This window comes from Rhinopithecus bieti, unplaced genomic scaffold (assembly GCF_001698545.2).
Source record: "Rhinopithecus bieti isolate Rb0 unplaced genomic scaffold, ASM169854v2 scaffold_11291, whole genome shotgun sequence".
NCBI lineage: Eukaryota > Metazoa > Chordata > Mammalia > Primates > Cercopithecidae > Rhinopithecus > Rhinopithecus bieti.
In genome coordinates this window covers 1,365,851-1,382,512 of record NW_016807158.1, presented here as the reverse complement: position 1 = coordinate 1,382,512, position 16,662 = coordinate 1,365,851, and the positions used below count along the sequence as shown (strand labels likewise).

The 16,662-nt window shown below is 38.0% G+C and overlaps 1 protein-coding gene across 2 annotated transcripts in view; it reads left to right on the top strand.

The window, feature by feature from the left end:
• Nucleotides 1–16,662, top strand: part of MAGI2 (membrane associated guanylate kinase, WW and PDZ domain containing 2) — a 1,515,811-nt gene that overhangs the window by 1,395,294 nt on the left and 103,855 nt on the right. For both annotated transcript variants that reach the window (XM_017880419.1, XM_017880418.1), the window contains 2 exons: nt 4,541–4,760; nt 6,127–6,270. In XM_017880419.1, coding sequence (XP_017735908.1) covers nt 4,541–4,760; nt 6,127–6,270 — 364 coding nt within the window. The remainder of the gene's footprint in view (nt 1–4,540; nt 4,761–6,126; nt 6,271–16,662) is intronic.

Here is a 16,662-nt window from a genome sequence, read left to right as displayed (position 1 = left end):
CCACTGCACTCCAGCCTGGGCGACAGAGCGAGACTCCGTCTCAAAAAAAATAAATAAATAAATAAATAAATAAATAAATAAATAAATAAATAAATAAAATAAATTAGCATGTTTACTGATTATAATAACGTTACATCCTCCTACCCACAATCTAATGAGGTTCTTCTATTCCACACATAGCATTAGAGATAGGCATCACAAACTAATGAATAAGACACTTTGAACTTCCAGAAAAACATTGTCAGACGAACAACATTGTCTTCTTATTGTGGCCTGTATGTAACAGGGAGCCTGGGTTCGGTTGAGCCATGAAAGAAAAAGATGAAGCAGTGTTCCCATGATGCTTTCTCCCTTTCCATGGGAAACAGCAACAACAACAAAACAGAACAACTCACAGAAACACTTCTGCATGCGAACTCCTCACTGGCCTTTTTAATGATTCTAATGTTTTCCGAACATCTGCTTCCCATCCCTCTCCTCCCATGATGGTGAAGATGAAGTGAGACTCTGTTTTTGATTCTCAGAACTCTCTGGGTTCATCATTCACATTGTTGCAAAGCAAACGGTGTTCCCTGTGCCACAGGTGGTATTTCTACAAAGCCTCATTCTACTGATTTCCCATTTGCTTTCATAGAAAAGTAAATGTCTGGTTGTCCTCAGCTGCTTATGTTTTTAATATATGCAAGGAAGAGAAAAGCCCCATAAAACAAATGATGCAGAGGTGAGAATTTGACAAGCCATAAGAAGGGCAAGTCCTGAGTGTTTCAGTAATGAGCCCCAGAAGTGTTTGCTCTCAACGTCTATCACTTCAACAGATTGCACTGGCTTTCCCCAGAATTCATCTTAGACTCAAGAGGAAGGACTTGAGTGCCCCAGTAGTCCCCGAGCCAGCTTCAGACACTTATTACCGCCGTCGATTAATCTCGCAGCCACATTCCATTCTCCTTTCCAGAGTCGGATTTCCCTGGACATGGCTCTTGCTTCCAGCCTTGAGTGGGTGAGCTCATCCCTGGTGTGCTATAGCTCTGACGGGAGAGCAACAGCTGGATGCAGCCACTGTCATGCCCCATCTGCTACCAGCTCACAACTGGGATACCTTGTTCCCTATCACAGAAGCAGCGGTCTTTGGACATCCTGACTGCAGAATGAAATATTCCTAGCTCTGGGATTCAGATTGACCTAATCCAAATGTTTATAAGTCACCAACATATTTGCCCAGAGTTCTCAGGTATTTTGCTTCTTCTACTACTACATTGCTTCTAAGATATTTTGCTTCTGTTACTATATTAACAGCCCAGGAAGTGCCCACTCCAACTCTAGGGCCCTTTACTGGCACTCAGGTTTCCTGGCTGAACTCTGCGATTGTTGGTGGTGTCTCGTTTGCCTGTGAATGAAGAGATTCAGTAATCTTACAGGTGCCAGAAACATTTTTCCTAATTGCATTTAAAGATGGCCATGGTATCAGATGGAAAACTCTTTGCCATTATTTTAGATCAGGCTGGAGATGTCTCTAAGACAGTTTATATGCCAAGTGCATGGCATGAATTTCCTATTTCTTCATTTGTACAAGCAGTGCCCCCCTACATGTCAAATTCAGCCCATTCCCCTGTTAGAGCAGGATAAAATAAAATGGCAATCTGCTTGCGAATGTGTACGTTGTGAGTTAGAATGAGTGATATTTTTTCCTGTGGAACTTACTCTTGGATTGGCTTCCCATGACACCCCATATACTTCTCCCCATTTCTCAGTCCTTTAACATCTTTTGGGTGTGTGCTCAGGAAGTATAAGATATGTTCAATATGAAGATAAGCAAAAACACTATTCAAGGAGAAGCATTTGTTGAAAACAACGGAAGAGCTGTTATGGAATATGTTTCAAAACTAAGTATAAATAGCAGAGTTCACCTTCTCTAGCAAGGGCAATTGATATTTGCGGTTTAAGATGGCAAGGGCAGTGAAAGAGCATTGGAAATTGACTTCTTTCACAGACTTTGAACTCTAGATGCTCGGGACAGGAAGTGATTCTTTTTTTTGAGACAGAGCTTGCTCTTGTTGCCCAGGCTGGAGTGCAGTGGCGCGATCTTGGCTCACTGCAACCTCTGCCTCCCGGGTTCAAGTGATTCTCCTGTCTCAGTCTCCCTAGTAGCTGGGATTACAGGCATGTGCCACCACGCCTGGCTAATTTTGTATTTTTAGGAGAGACATAGTTTCTCCAAGTTGGTCAAGCTGGTCTCAAACTCCCGACCTCAGGTGATCCACCAGCCTCAGCCTCCCAAAGTGCTGGGGATTACAGGCATGAGCCACCGTGCCCGGCCAGAAGTGATTCTTGAAGGGCCCATGAGCTGTGCATTCTCACCATGGGTAGCATTTATTTGTTCTGGAAATTTTTCATACCACAAAAACCTGCTAGAACTTACCATTAGCAGTCTGATTTTATCATTTCTAAAGTATCTTCAGCAATGGAAATAATAGCTGTGAAGGGTTATATAGATGATCTTCTTTCAGAAGTAAAACAACTTTAAAGTGCCAGTTTTTAAAAATAATCCTGAGTTTTCCTTAAAGTGTTTCACACATTCAAAGCAACATAATTTTTTGCCCTAGCTGGTATATTATTCACTTAAAAGTTAGCAACACTCATAAAAAATTTAGCATGTTTTCCTTATTAAAGAATTCTTCAACGTGTAGTTCAACTTAAAATCCTGACAGACAACACGGGGTAGAATATAGTTTGAGTACTTGATGACCTGGATGCGAGTGTTGAAAGTTTCATCTGCTCCTATTTTTAGTCATTTGTGTTACTTTGGGGGAGATTCTTACATTTCACCCTCTTTGGCCATACCTCGTGACACATTTGGTTGGAAATAGAACACACAGTGGATATTGCATATCAATACCATACAGATCGTGGAAATAAAGTGACTATGCTATAACAGTGTGACATCCAAACCACCAAACAAGCTATTTCCAGAAAGGAACCAACACACACTGACAAATGTCATCCAGTTCAATTCCTTTTGTTTAATGCATGCATTTGCATAGTTATGCATCTTATTCAAAGTATATTTTAAATAATCCTATTCTCAGCATGCATGCTCTCAGTAGGCGAGTGGACAATTGAGGTATAAAGCAAAACCAAAATTATGCAGCTCACAAAAGGAATGCCTCTCCTCTACAGGGTTAAGTAATAAATGGGACTTACTCAAAGGGTTGATTAAAATAATTATATTACTAACCCCCTTCTAAGAGCCCCAAATAATCACATCTATTGCCATGCACTTTCACTGTGACCTCGCCAAATATTAGATTACACTAATGGCAATTGTTCAGGCAAGTGATTTTTAAAAACACTTAATACTAATCAGCATGGGTAAGACCATCAGCCAGTTTAAAAAAAAAAAAATCTAAACTTAAATGTAAGAATTCTACTGGTTTGCACCAGTTTTCCCGACACATTTGAGCTTTTTCTTGCTGCTAAATATTTTCTCAATTCCTCATACCCTCTGATTAATTTTAAATAAAATTGTTACTATGTAGAATGTATTTTTCAATCTACCTACATCCCTGGGTAGCTCATTATAGACTGTTGCCATGGCAATAGGTAATGAACAACAGAATTAAGTGGCCTCCATACCATGCTGATAATTTTTCAGTTCACCTTATTAATGATCCCATAGTGGTAGGGATTGGCTATTTCTTTTGAAACTAGTAACCCCCTCAGCTTAAAGCAGTTTGGATTCACAAAGCAATGCTAAACTCCTAGCTCTGGTCTCTGTGTTTATTTCATCAGTAACTAATATCTAGAAGCAAGCAAGAGATAAATGTTAGACATAAACATTTTTGCCTTCTCTTCCATCTTATGACTACAGTAGTATTTGATGCTAATCTTGATAGCTATGATCTAGTATTTAAGCCTCTGTGTAATATGTTTCCAACTTTACCAATGATTCAATGACTTGCCACTTGATTTGTAGTTGGTGATTATATTTTACCATCACTCCTTTAACCTCTGTAAAATATTCAAAAAGACCCAACTCAGCAGGTTAAAATAGCCTTTGATTGTGTATTTGTAATATAATTAGAGATCACTTCAATCATGTTTTTATGAATGATCTGCCAAGGGGTGTGTGTGAGAGAAAAAAGTAAGAGTGAGAGAGGAAGGTTGGTTTACTGGTGTTAAGATAGGCTGATGTTTTGGGATGTATAGTTCAGTGCTTCAATCCCTAGATTTGCTGTGGCTGTACAGTTTTTAAATAGCCAAAGTCAAAGAGGAACATCCATGAGTCCTTTTCCACAAGGTTCTGGTTGAACCATCATTTTTACCTTGACTTCGTAAGGAGCCAAATAAAAGTATACAATATGGCACTTGTCAGAGATTTTTAAATAATATTTAATCTTCTCATAATCCTGAAAATCCAACAGGACCACCGAGAGGAGTGGTTTGTGTGAGCTGCCATGGCTAGACCACCTCTGGAGACCATGTGATCTTCTAATCTCCTTAGAATGCAGAGTTACCAAAGCAAATCCCATTTCCATTGATTTAGTTACAGATCGGAAGTGAAAGCAAGGCAAGATGTGAAACCAGACATCCGACAGCCTCCATTCACAGACTACAGGCAGCCCCCGCTGGACTACAGGCAACCCCCAGGAGGGGACTACCAGCAGCCCCCTCCTTTGGACTACAGGCAGCCTCCCCTGCTGGACTACAGGCAGCACTCCCCCGACACCAGGCAGTACCCTCTGTCGGACTACAGGCAACCCCAGGTACCTCCTCCCAGAGAGCAGAGTGGGTCCTGACTAAGGCTTCCAGAGAACTGCAAGGAATGAAATAGGAGAGGAAGAGGAAAGAGTACCTGTCTGGGATAGACAGCTGAAGTTCTATTCCTAGTTCTGGTAACATCGGGGTAACACCTGCATCCTCAAAAACATGCTGGATAAATAAATCTATTTCAGAATAAAGCAGGACAATAAATAAATAAATATAGATAAATACATAAATAGTGGATGAGTAGTAATGGAATAAACTAATCCCTGCTAATACTAGCTAACTCCCTGTACGTTTCCTTTTCACAGTTTTAAAAATGCTTTAACCTGGAACCTCTGAGAGTGCTGCTAATGCAGAAAATTGTAGAGATGCTAGCAGTGGAGGTATTTTAGGTCCATAGTGTTTTACATGGCCCCCTACCTGCCACTCTGTGATAAAGGGCCAAGCCCGGGTGGATAAGAATAAGACCAGGCCTGGCTTCACAATCCAGAGTGTAGCGCCTGCCACAGCCAACAACTCTCTGTCTACACAACCAGTGTCACGGTTATTATGATTATTTGTTGATGCACTTCGTGTCAACTTCCTTAACTTCTCTGAGATTCAGTTTCCTAAAGGGAGAGTCTTCCTTACAGGCCAGGGTGAGGACTCAACATTTATGAAAAGAGTCTAGACCAGAGTTTGGTATCTAGAAAATTCTTCCTACTTCATAACTACATATCAAGATATAAATTAAGTACAATCTCAAATGTATCAGATTACATTGTGTTTTATTATGAATTGAAGATCACCTTTACACCCAAAGATTTTAAGAATAGTGAAGATCAGAGAATCTTGGATATACTGCATTTTAGGTAAAAGAGAAATTGATTTTGTACATTCCAACTTGATATTCAATAGTCTGTGCAACTGAGACATGTAATTATCAGATCCCACTAAATTTCACTTTTCTAATTAGCAAACTCTGTAATTTACACACACACACACACACACACACACACACACACACACCCCTGACATTTATTTATGGTGCTCAACAGCAGTGAATGAGAAAAGTCAAAGGAAAGATGGTGTCTCTCAGGCCTATCTGTAATCATTCCACGTTTGCCAAATAAACTGATGAATACCAAAATAAACAAGCTACACAGTATTCTTTGATGACCACGTAAACTGTGCTGTGGCCTGCTCAAACCTTTGGAATTTTGTCTTTCATTTGGATAGTTTATGAAGTCAGATGACGACTTTTCCCAACATCATGTCATTTGGAATACATTAACTAAGAGAGAGAAGGAGAACACAGAGACTAGCCACAGAAGCTTCTCTGATAACTAAACAATTATTTATTCCATTTTCTCCCCAACCCCAAAGGATTTTGATTATTTCACTGTGGACATGGAGAAAGGAGCCAAAGGATTTGGATTCAGCATTCGTGGAGGAAGGGAATACAAAATGGATTTGTATGTGTTGAGATTGGCAGAAGACGGACCAGCAATAAGGAATGGGAGGATGAGGGTAAGAACAGTCTCTTTTTATAGAATTACTTAATTCTGAAAGAAAAACCCACTGTGGTATTGGAAGAGTGCTAAAGCATGCTGTCAAGCACAGTTGCTGTAGGTTTGCCTTCTTTCTAGTTCATAATGACCCAGTTTCTTAAAGGTTTGACCAAATGCTATTTTATAATAGCTCTCATTCTCATTTTTCTGCTTATGACCTTCTAATTGATTAACCTCAATAAAGTACTATTTTTCTAAAGAGCAAATGAAAGAAATCTAAGAAATAGCTTGAAAAGGAAACATTATTGCTCCATAATTCTTTCTACGGTTTGATGATTCTGTTTTCATTAAGGTTGAATCTTTTGAAATTTATTTTTAGTTTTGTGCTTTTTCCCCCATATTGATTAATCACATAGTTTTGCGGGAGTTCTGGGAAATTTTTCCTTTGTGTTGACTGGTCTTTTGGTCTTTTGTCTAATGCAGACAGAAGCATTAGAAGAAAAAGGGATTTGGCTTCATGGATACAGGTTGTTCTTAAAAATGACAACAGGGGCTGGATGCGGTGGCTCACACCTGTAATCCCAGTACTTTGGGAGGCCGAGGCGGGTGGATCATGAGGTCAAGATATTGAGAACAGCCTGGCTAACACGGTGAAACCCCATCTCCCATGTCTACTAAAAATACAAAAATATTAGCTGGGCATGGTGGCATGCGCCTGTAGTCCTAGCTACTCAGGAGGCTGAGGCAGGAGAATCGCTTGAACCCGGGAGGCAGAGGTTGCAGTGAGCCAAGATAGCGCCACTGCACTCCAGCCTGGACAACAGAGCGAGACTCTGTCTCAAGGGAAAAAAAAAAGACAGCAATTAGAAATTTTCCAATTAGAGTATACAGTTGAGAGTAGATTTTTTCATTTCATAATTACTCTGAGGCATCTGATTGATGGGTAACTGATTCTTCATTTAAGGGTACAAAACAAAGCTTGTTAACAATATAAAATATTAGTCTCTTTACTCTCTCTCTCTCTCTCTCTCTGTGTGTGTGTGTGTATGAATAAAATCTAGAATTTATTCTTGCCCTCCCTCCTGCCTCTTTAAGTTAATAAAGAAAAGCTGTGGCTTTGGGGTTCCGGAACCTTGGGTTCTTGTGCAGAGCCTCACCAACCAATTTTCCCTAATGACCGAATCTGTTATTTCTACCACCAAGTCTACATTTCTGTGATACGCATTTCCAAGTCAGGGAATTATCCACAGTCCAAAAGCAGAAAGCAGGCACATCATGTCTTTATTTCTCCCTCCCACCACAATCCTTTGACAGCTGGGAAGCCTCCGAGTTGGAATTTAAACCCAGGCAGGGCTGACACCAGAGACTGGCAGCCCTCGCCCTGATCTAGCACCACCCTCCTCTTACCCCGTCTAGCCCTGGTTTGAAGATGGACCTCCACATGGTTTCCTGGCTCTACAACGTTCCTATAAGCCAGAAGGACACTTTCTTAACCTGCTGTAAGGCCAGCTCACAAGTAGTTCAGTAAAACAAAATTAATCTTGGCAGTGCAAGTGAAACACAGCAGGAAGACCATGAGTGAAATGGCCAGAGCCCTGTGAGAGATAGAGACCCACGGTGGACTACAGGGCTGGTCTCTGTAGGTTGCAAACAGTGGCCATGTATTTTAACAAGGAGTCTAAATGACTCACTGCTGTATATATACAGTACTCCCAAGGCAAAGAAGCCTAAATAGAGAAATACCCTTGCAGGAAAAGATTCCTCTTTCTTACAGAATTTAAGCCAGAACAATAGTTATCAGCATGGTTCCTGGCATCAGCATCACCTGGAAACTTGGTGGAAATGCAGATCTCTAGCCCCACCCAAACCTGCTGAATCAGAAACTCTAGGAGTGGGGTTACCAGGCTATGTTTTAGGAAGCTCTTTATGTGAATCTCTGAGGTTTTACCTTCTGAGGTTTTATTATAGATACCTGTGTCAACTGCAATCCGGAAACATTACATAAAAATTTTCAGAAATAAGCAATTTATACATTTTAAATTGTGCAGCATTGTGAGTAGCATGCTGAAATTTTGTCCTTCCCAGAAGGTGAAGCAGCCCTTTATCCACATTGTAGATGCTCCCTGCCCATTGGTCACTCAGCAGCCCTCTCGATCATCAGATTGACTATCATGGTATCACACCGCCTGTGTTCAAGTAACACTTATTTTACTTAGTAATGGCCCCAAAGTGCAAGAGTAGTGATGCTGGCATTTTGTTATAATTGTTCTATTTTTTTATTGTTGTTGATCCTTTGCTGTGCCTAATTTGTAAATTAAGCTTTATCATAGATACATAGATAGATAGATAGATAGATAGATAGATAGATAGATAGATAGATAGAGGAAACAGTGTATATAGGGTTAGTTCTGCCTATGATTTCAGGCATCCACAGGGGATCTTGGAATATATGCAAGAGGTATGAGGGGAAACTACTGTATTCGCTTTATCAAAAAACCATTGGAGAGTAGCAAGTTTTGACTTTAATTATTATACTCGATGGTTTTTCAACATCAGTTAATACTGATGTATTAAAAGTTGAATAGACAAAACAAAACACAATCTGTGAATGCAGAAAATAAGGGGAATAATAAATAGAGATATATCATTGTCATGTCTGATTGTTTTTCTCCAGTCACTCAAGAAGGCTGGCGTCATAAGAGAAACACAATGGACATTCAGATTTTAAGGAAAAGGATAATAAATTATTAGAAAATACTACTGGATCTGTTTATGAAAAGAAGACTTACATTTGTAAAATAGTCTAACAAAATTGGGAGAGATGAAATTTGCATAGCTAGTGAATAAATCTCTGATACAAAGCTCCTAGGAATATAACCTAATTAAAAACCGAAACTAAATAGAAAACACAGGCAAAAAATAATGAACATAAAAAATAATATTGGAGAAGCTCAGTAAAACAGGGAATGTAAGAAATCAGGAGACATTTGGAGAGAAAGAATAGAAATTCTAAGTGCTTAAATAAAAATCTGAGAGTCAAGTTAAAAGAGAATCTGAAAGGAGATCAAGTTTGCTCTTAAAATGGTAAAATATTTTCCTGTTTCCATAAAAGTGTAATATAGTTCGCATTTCCATAAAATGTATTTTATGGTGAAAAGAACATTATTTCATAACTTCATCACCTGCAGCTGGGTACCATTTGTATTGCCTACTTAGCATCACATAAGCTTATTTATAAAATGGTTTACCTACTTTCTGAAACTCACATGATGCAAAAGTCTGCCTGCAATGGGCTTTGGAATGACCTAAAACATTTTGTTCAACTAATCAATGCACAAAAAAGATACCACTTGCCCATCTTTTTCTAAAATGGAAAAAAACATTCCCTGAAATTAGCTTCTTTTAAATTTGTCACCTTTCCTTCTATAGACCAGATATAACTAGCCAATACGAAAGCATCCTGGTTTATGTATTGTTTTTATTAAACATAAAACCATTTACAAGAATATTTCTAACATATATAATAAGTATAAATACTAACAATGATTCGAGGACCCATGAACCCATAGCCCCACTTGAAAAACAGAACATTACCAAGCTCCCATGATTTCATTCTCCTATTCTCCAGCCCTCAGAGGAAACCACCTTCCTAAATAAAGCACTTGACATTTCTTCTATTGTTACCACAGATGTGTGTATCTCTCAACTATATCATTTAGCTTTGCACACTTTGTGAACTTTATGTAACTGGACCGTACTGTACATGTTCTTCTCTGTGGCTTGCTTTCTGTATGTTATGTTCATGAGATTTATCCAAGTTTGGTGCATAAAGCCATAGTTCATTTATTTTTCACTGCTACAAATTATTTCATTATGTGAATATGCTACAACCTATAATAATTATCTTTTTCCATTTTACGGACATTTGAGATTTTCCCTGTCAGTTTACACTTTGGTTGTTTCCAAGTTTGTTGTAACTCATACAATCTTTGTACATCTTTCCTGCTGTACCTATGCAAGACTTTCTCTAGACTAGACTATATGCCTCAGAGGGCACAAATTTAACTTACCTAAGTAACACAAAAGTATTGTCTCAGGTGGTCATAGAAAGTTATACTTGTATTAGCATGTAAAAAGGTTTTTCTTACTACACACACTCACAGATTTGTACTTCAGACTTTTAAACTCTCATTCTGGTAGGTAGAAAATGATATATTTTAGATTTGGATTTGCATTTCTTGATTACAAATGATATTCATCATTTTTTCTTATTTTTATTAGACTTTCATGTCTCTCTTAAATAAAAAATGCCTGTACATGTCTTTCCCCATTTTCTGTTGAATATTTCTTCGTGTTGATTATAGAAGTGCTTATATGTTATTGGTGATCATTTTTCATCAATTAATGTGATACAGATATCTTATGCCAGCTTATGGCTTGTAATTTCACTTTTTTTATGATGCTCTTTGATAATAAGAAAGTCTTAATTTTAGTGTAATTGGCTTAACCTTTTTTCTTTTTTATAGTTTCTGCTTTCTGTGTCTTGTTTGAGAAATCATCCTCCAAGATATGGTCTTAAACATCTTCTCTTATATCTTCTTCTAAAAGTTGTATAGTTTTACTTTCTATATCTAAGTCTTTAATCACCTACAGTTGATTTCTCTGTATGATATAAGGTAGAACCTCAATCTCAGTTTTTCCATAGGGATAACCACATGTCACAGCATCATTTAATGAGTATTTCTTTGTCCCACCACCCACCCCCCCTCCCACCAATCTGCAGTGACAGCTCTGTAATAAATTAAATTTCTGTAAATGCAATGGTCTGTATATGGATTCTTTATACTGTTCTACTAGTCTATTTGTCTATCCCTGCATCAATGCCATACTTATCTACCTTTTAATGAGTGTTGATTTTTTTATGGGGAAACTTTCTCTCCCCCAGACACACATCTTAATTCTTCAGGGGTGTTTGGATGTTCTTGGGCTTTTGCCCTTCTATATAATTTTAGAATTTGCTTGTCAAGTTTCTAAAAAATCTTGTTAGAATTTTATTGGAATTGCTTGAAATTCATATATAAATGTGGAAAAATTTACATCTTCATAATATTGAATCTTTCCATGAACATGATGTAATCCATTTATATAGATTTTCCATGAAGTGCTTAAATAAACTTTTATAGCTTTTCCATAACATACATGCAAATATCTTGTTAGACTGATTCTCAGGTACTTTTGTGTTTTATTTTACTCTTGAATACAGTATTTTTTAAATCTTTACACAAATGCATGTGTTGAGTGAATATATGCTTTTATTATTTTTAACCCAGTCTTCTTTTTTTCATTTTTTTAAGAGCAATTTTTGGGGTCACAGCAAAATTAAGAAGAAGGCACAGAGATTTTCCATATACTCCCTGCCCCACACATGCATAGCCTCCTCTCTATCAACATTCCCCACCAGACTGGAATATTTGTTACAATGGACGAATAAGTATTGACACATCATTATCACCCAGAGTCCATAGTTTACAGTATGGTTCAGTCTTGGTGTTGTACATTCTTTTTTTTTTTTTTTTTTTGAGGAGTCTTGCTCTGTCACCCAGGCTGGAGTGCAGTGGCACAATCTTGGCTCACTGCAACCTCTGCCTCCCAGGTTCAAGCAATTCTCCTGCCTCAGCCTCCCAAGTGGCTGGGATTACAGGCACATGTCACCACGCCTGGCTAATTTTTTTGTATTTTTAGTAGAGACAGGGTTTCATCGTGTTAGCCAGGATGGTCTCTATCCCCTGACCTGGTGATCTGCCTGCCTCAGTCTCCCAAAGTGCTGGGATTACAGGCGTGAGCCACCGCACCCAGCCAGTGTTGTACATTCTATGGGTTTGGACAAATGTATAATGGCATGTATCCACATGATAGCATCATAAAGAGTATTTTCACTACCCTGAAAATTTTTCGTGTTCCGCTATTCATTCCTCCCTCCCCTAGCAACCACAGATCTTTTTACTGTCTGCAGAGTTTTGCCTTTTCCACCATGTCATATAGTTGGAATCACACAGTATGTAGTAGCCTTTTCAGATGGACTTCTCTCACTTAGTAGCACGCATTTAACTTTCCTCCATGTCATTTCTTTTAGTGCTGAATAATATGCCATTGTCTGGATGCCCTACTGATTTTGGCAATTATGAATAAAGCTGCTATCAATATTTGTGTGCAGATTTTTGTGTGGACATAAGTTTCCAACTTCTTTGAGTAAAACCCAAGGAATGTAATTGCTGGATCATGTGATACAAGTATGTTGAGTTTTGTAAGAAACAACCAGCGGTCTTCCAAATTGGCTATACCATTTCACATTCCCACCAGTGATGAATGAGAGTTGCTGTTTCTCCATATCCTCATCAGCATTTGGTTCTGTCATTGTTATGGATTTTGGCCATTCTGTTGGGCATGCAGTGGTATCTCATTGTTGTTTTAATTTACATTTCCCTGATGGCATGTGATGTGGAGCATCTTTTCATATGCTAATTTGTCATATGTATACCTTCTTTGGTGAGGTATCTGTTAAGGTGTTTGGCCCACTTTTTATCAGGTTATTTTCCTTTTCATTGTTGAGTTTTAAGAGTTCTTTGTACATTTTGGATAACAGTCCTTTACCAGATACATCTTTCATAAATATTTTCTCGCAGTCTGTGGTTTGTCCTTTTATTCTCTTGATACGGTCTTTTGCAGAGCAGAAAATTTTAATTTTAATGAAATCCAGCTTCCTAATTCTTTCATGGATTATGCCTTTTGTGTCATATCTAAAAAGTCATTGCCAAATCCAAGGTCTTATAGATTTTCTCCTATGTTATCTTATAGGAGTGTCATAGTTTTGCATTTTACATTTAGATCGGGATCCATTTTGAGTTAATTTTTGTGAAAGGTGTTTTGGTCTGTGTCTCGACTCATTTTTTTTGCATGTGGATGTCCAGTTGTTCCAGTACCGTTTGTTGAAAAAACTATTTTTTCTTCATTGCATCGCCTTTGCTCCTTTGTCAAAGATTAGTTGACTGTATTTATGTAGGTCTATTTCTGTCTATTCTGTTCCATTTATCTATTTGTCTATTCTTTCACCAATACCACATTGTCCTGACTACTGTGGCTTTATAGTAAGCCTTGAAGGTGAGTAGTGTCAGTCTTCCAACTTTATTCTTCTCCTGGCTATAGTACTTTTAATGTAATTTTATTTATTTATTTTTTTTTGAGACGGAGTCTCGCTCTGTCGCCCGGCCTGGAGTGCAGTGGCCGGATCTCAGCTCACTGCAAGCTCCGCCTCCCGGGTTTACGCCATTCTCCTGCCTCTGCCTCCCGAGTAGCTGGGACTACAGGCGCCCGCCCCGTCGCCCGGCTAGTTTTTTGTATTTTTAGTAGAGACGGGGTTTCACTGTGTTAGCCAGGATGGTCTCGATCTCCTGACCTTGTGATCCGCCAGTCTCGGCCTCCCAAAGTGCTGGGATTACAGGCTTGAGCCACCGCGCCCGGCCTTAATGTAATTTTAAAATTAACTGATAATCAGTGAAGAGAAAGGCAACTGAATTTTGTATATTGACCAATTACAGCAGGCAAAATTTACTAAACTCTCTTATTACTTCAAATAATTTATCTGTACCTACCTCTGGATTTTCTGCATAAAAATCACATTTTCTATAATTAGAGTTTTGGGGTTTTTTTCCTTTTAAGTCCCTTTATTTCTTTTTTTTTTATTTCATTGGCTTGGCTTACTGTATGATGCTGAATAGAAGTGGTCAAAGCAGGCACTTTTGTTTATTTCTAATCTTAAAGAGAATGCTTTTTAAAATTTCATTAAACATGATGTTTACTGCATTTTTATAGATAACCTTTATCAGGTTAAAGATGTTTTCTTCTATTAGTAGTTTGCTAGGAGAGTTTATTATGAGTAGATGTTGAATTTTGTCTACTTTTTCTGTATCCATAGAAAATATCATCTGATTTTTTTCTTTTATATGGTAATTAATATGATTAATCATATTAAAGGATTTTTATGGTTCAGTTACTCTTGAGCTCCTGGGATGAACCCTATTTATTCATGATATGTCATTTTTATGCATTGATCAATTCAATTTTCTGTTATTTCCTTTAAGATTTTTATATCTATGTTATTGAGTAAGATTGGCCTATAATTCTCTTGTAGTATCCTGGAATGATTTTGATATTAATGCTACCCTAACCTTATAAAATGAGAAATAGAATAATCCTTTTTGTTGCTGGTATTTATGGTTGTTGTCTAGGAAAGTTTATGTATGTTTTGAATTATCCTTGAATGTTTGGTGGAAGACACCTGCAAACTCATCCAAGTCTAGAATGTTTTCTTCATGCGAAAGTTTTAGTTCACTAATTATGTTTTTATAATAATTATCTTCAGATTTTATATTTCTTTGTAAGTCTATCCTGATAAACTGCTTTTCTTCCTAATAATTTACCTATTTCATCTTAGTTTTCATACTTTTTATATCATTTTTATTTTTATTTTATTTTATTTTAGTTTTGAGACAGGATCTTGCTTTGTCACCCAGGCTGGAGTGCAGTGGTACAAACATGGCTCACTGCAGCATCAACCTCCTGAGCTCAAGTAATCCTCCCACCTCAGCCTCCCAAGTAGCAAGGACCACAGGTGTGCATCACCACACCTGGCTGATTTGTTTCTTTCATGTAGAGATGGCTCTCACCATGTTGCCTAGGCTGGTCTCAAACTTCTGGGCTCAAGCAATACTACTGCTTCAGCCTCCCAAAGTGCTAGGATTACAGTTGGGAGCCATCACACCTCGCCTGTCTCCTATGTATTTATCTCTCTTTCATTTGACTACTGTTCTGGTATTCTATTTTTCTTTATTAATCATGCCAAAGATTGTTCAGTTTTCTTTTATTCTTTTCAAAGAGTCAGCTTACACATTTGTCTTCTTGCTTATTCATTTCTGTTTTTATACTTAATATTTCATTCCATCCATTCTTTCTGGGTTTACTCTGTTGTTCTTTTTTTTCTAAGTTGGATGATTACAGTAGTAGTTCTTAGGCTCTCTTCATTTCTATTAATATACAAATTTAAGGCTATAGATTTAATATATAGTATGTTCATTAAGTTCCAAATACACATTCTAATTTCTACTGTGATTTCTTCTTTGACTCATGGATTATTTAGAAGGTGTTTTTGTTTTTTTATTTTTTTTTTTTTTATTTTTTTTTGAGACGGAGTCTCACTCTGTCGCCCAGGCTGGAGTGCAGGTCCGGATCTCAGCTCACTGCAAGCTCCGCCTCCCGGGTTTACGCCATTCTCCTGCCTCAGCCTCCCGAGTAGCTGGGACTACAGGCGCCCGCCACCTCGCCCGGCTAGTTTTTGTATTTTAGTAGAGACGGGGTTTCACCGTGTTAGCCAGGATGGTCTCGATCTCCTGACCTCGTGATCCGCCCGTCTCGGCCTCCCAAAGTGCTGGGATTACAGGCTTGAGCCACCGCACCCGGCCTGTTTTTTTATTTCTGAATCTATGGGGATTTTCTAGTTAGTTTTCTATTCTTAATTTGTCTTCAGAGAAAATACACCACATGATTTCAGTCTTGCTACAAACTTGGCCTAACATGTTGCGTTTTTTATATACAATCCGAGTGTGCTTGGAAAGAATGTGCATTCTGCAATTGTTGAGTGCAGTGTTGTATAGATGTGTTCGTTGGATAAAGTTTGGTTATTGAACTATTCAACTATTTTATATTCTTACTAAGGTTTGTCTATTTGATCTATTAAATACTGGGGTAGGTTCTTAAAAATCTTTGCTAATCGTTTTGCAAATTTTTCTTTGAAAAGCTATCAATTTTTTTAAAAATAGAAATGGGGCCTCACAATGTTGCCCAGGCTGGTCTTAAACCCCTGAGCTCAAGCAATCCTCCTGCCTTGGCCTCCCAAAGTGCTGGGATTACAGGCATCAGCCACCACGCCCAGCCTGAAGAGCTATCAGCTTTTACTTTGTATGTTTTGAGGGCATGTTTTTTGGTACTCAGGTATTTCTTTTATTTTCCAAGTGAATCAAATCCTTCTCGTTATGTAGTGACCTACTGCATCTCTTGTCAATGCTTTTTGCTTAAAAGTCGGTTTTGTCTGATATTATTATAAGCATGCTAGTTTTCTTTGGTATGTCTCTTTCATCCTTTCACTTTTAACCATTCTGTGTCTTTATACTGCATGTGTTTCTCTGGCCTATTAACCTGGATTTTTTATATTGTAACAATGTATTTCACCGTGGTCATTTTAGTCCATTTACATTAATTTTATTAACTTATACTTTTATTGAATTCTATCATTTTTGTTCTTTTCCTATTAGTTTCACTTTTTCTGTCTTACCCTTTTATTTTCCAACCCTCTTTTGAA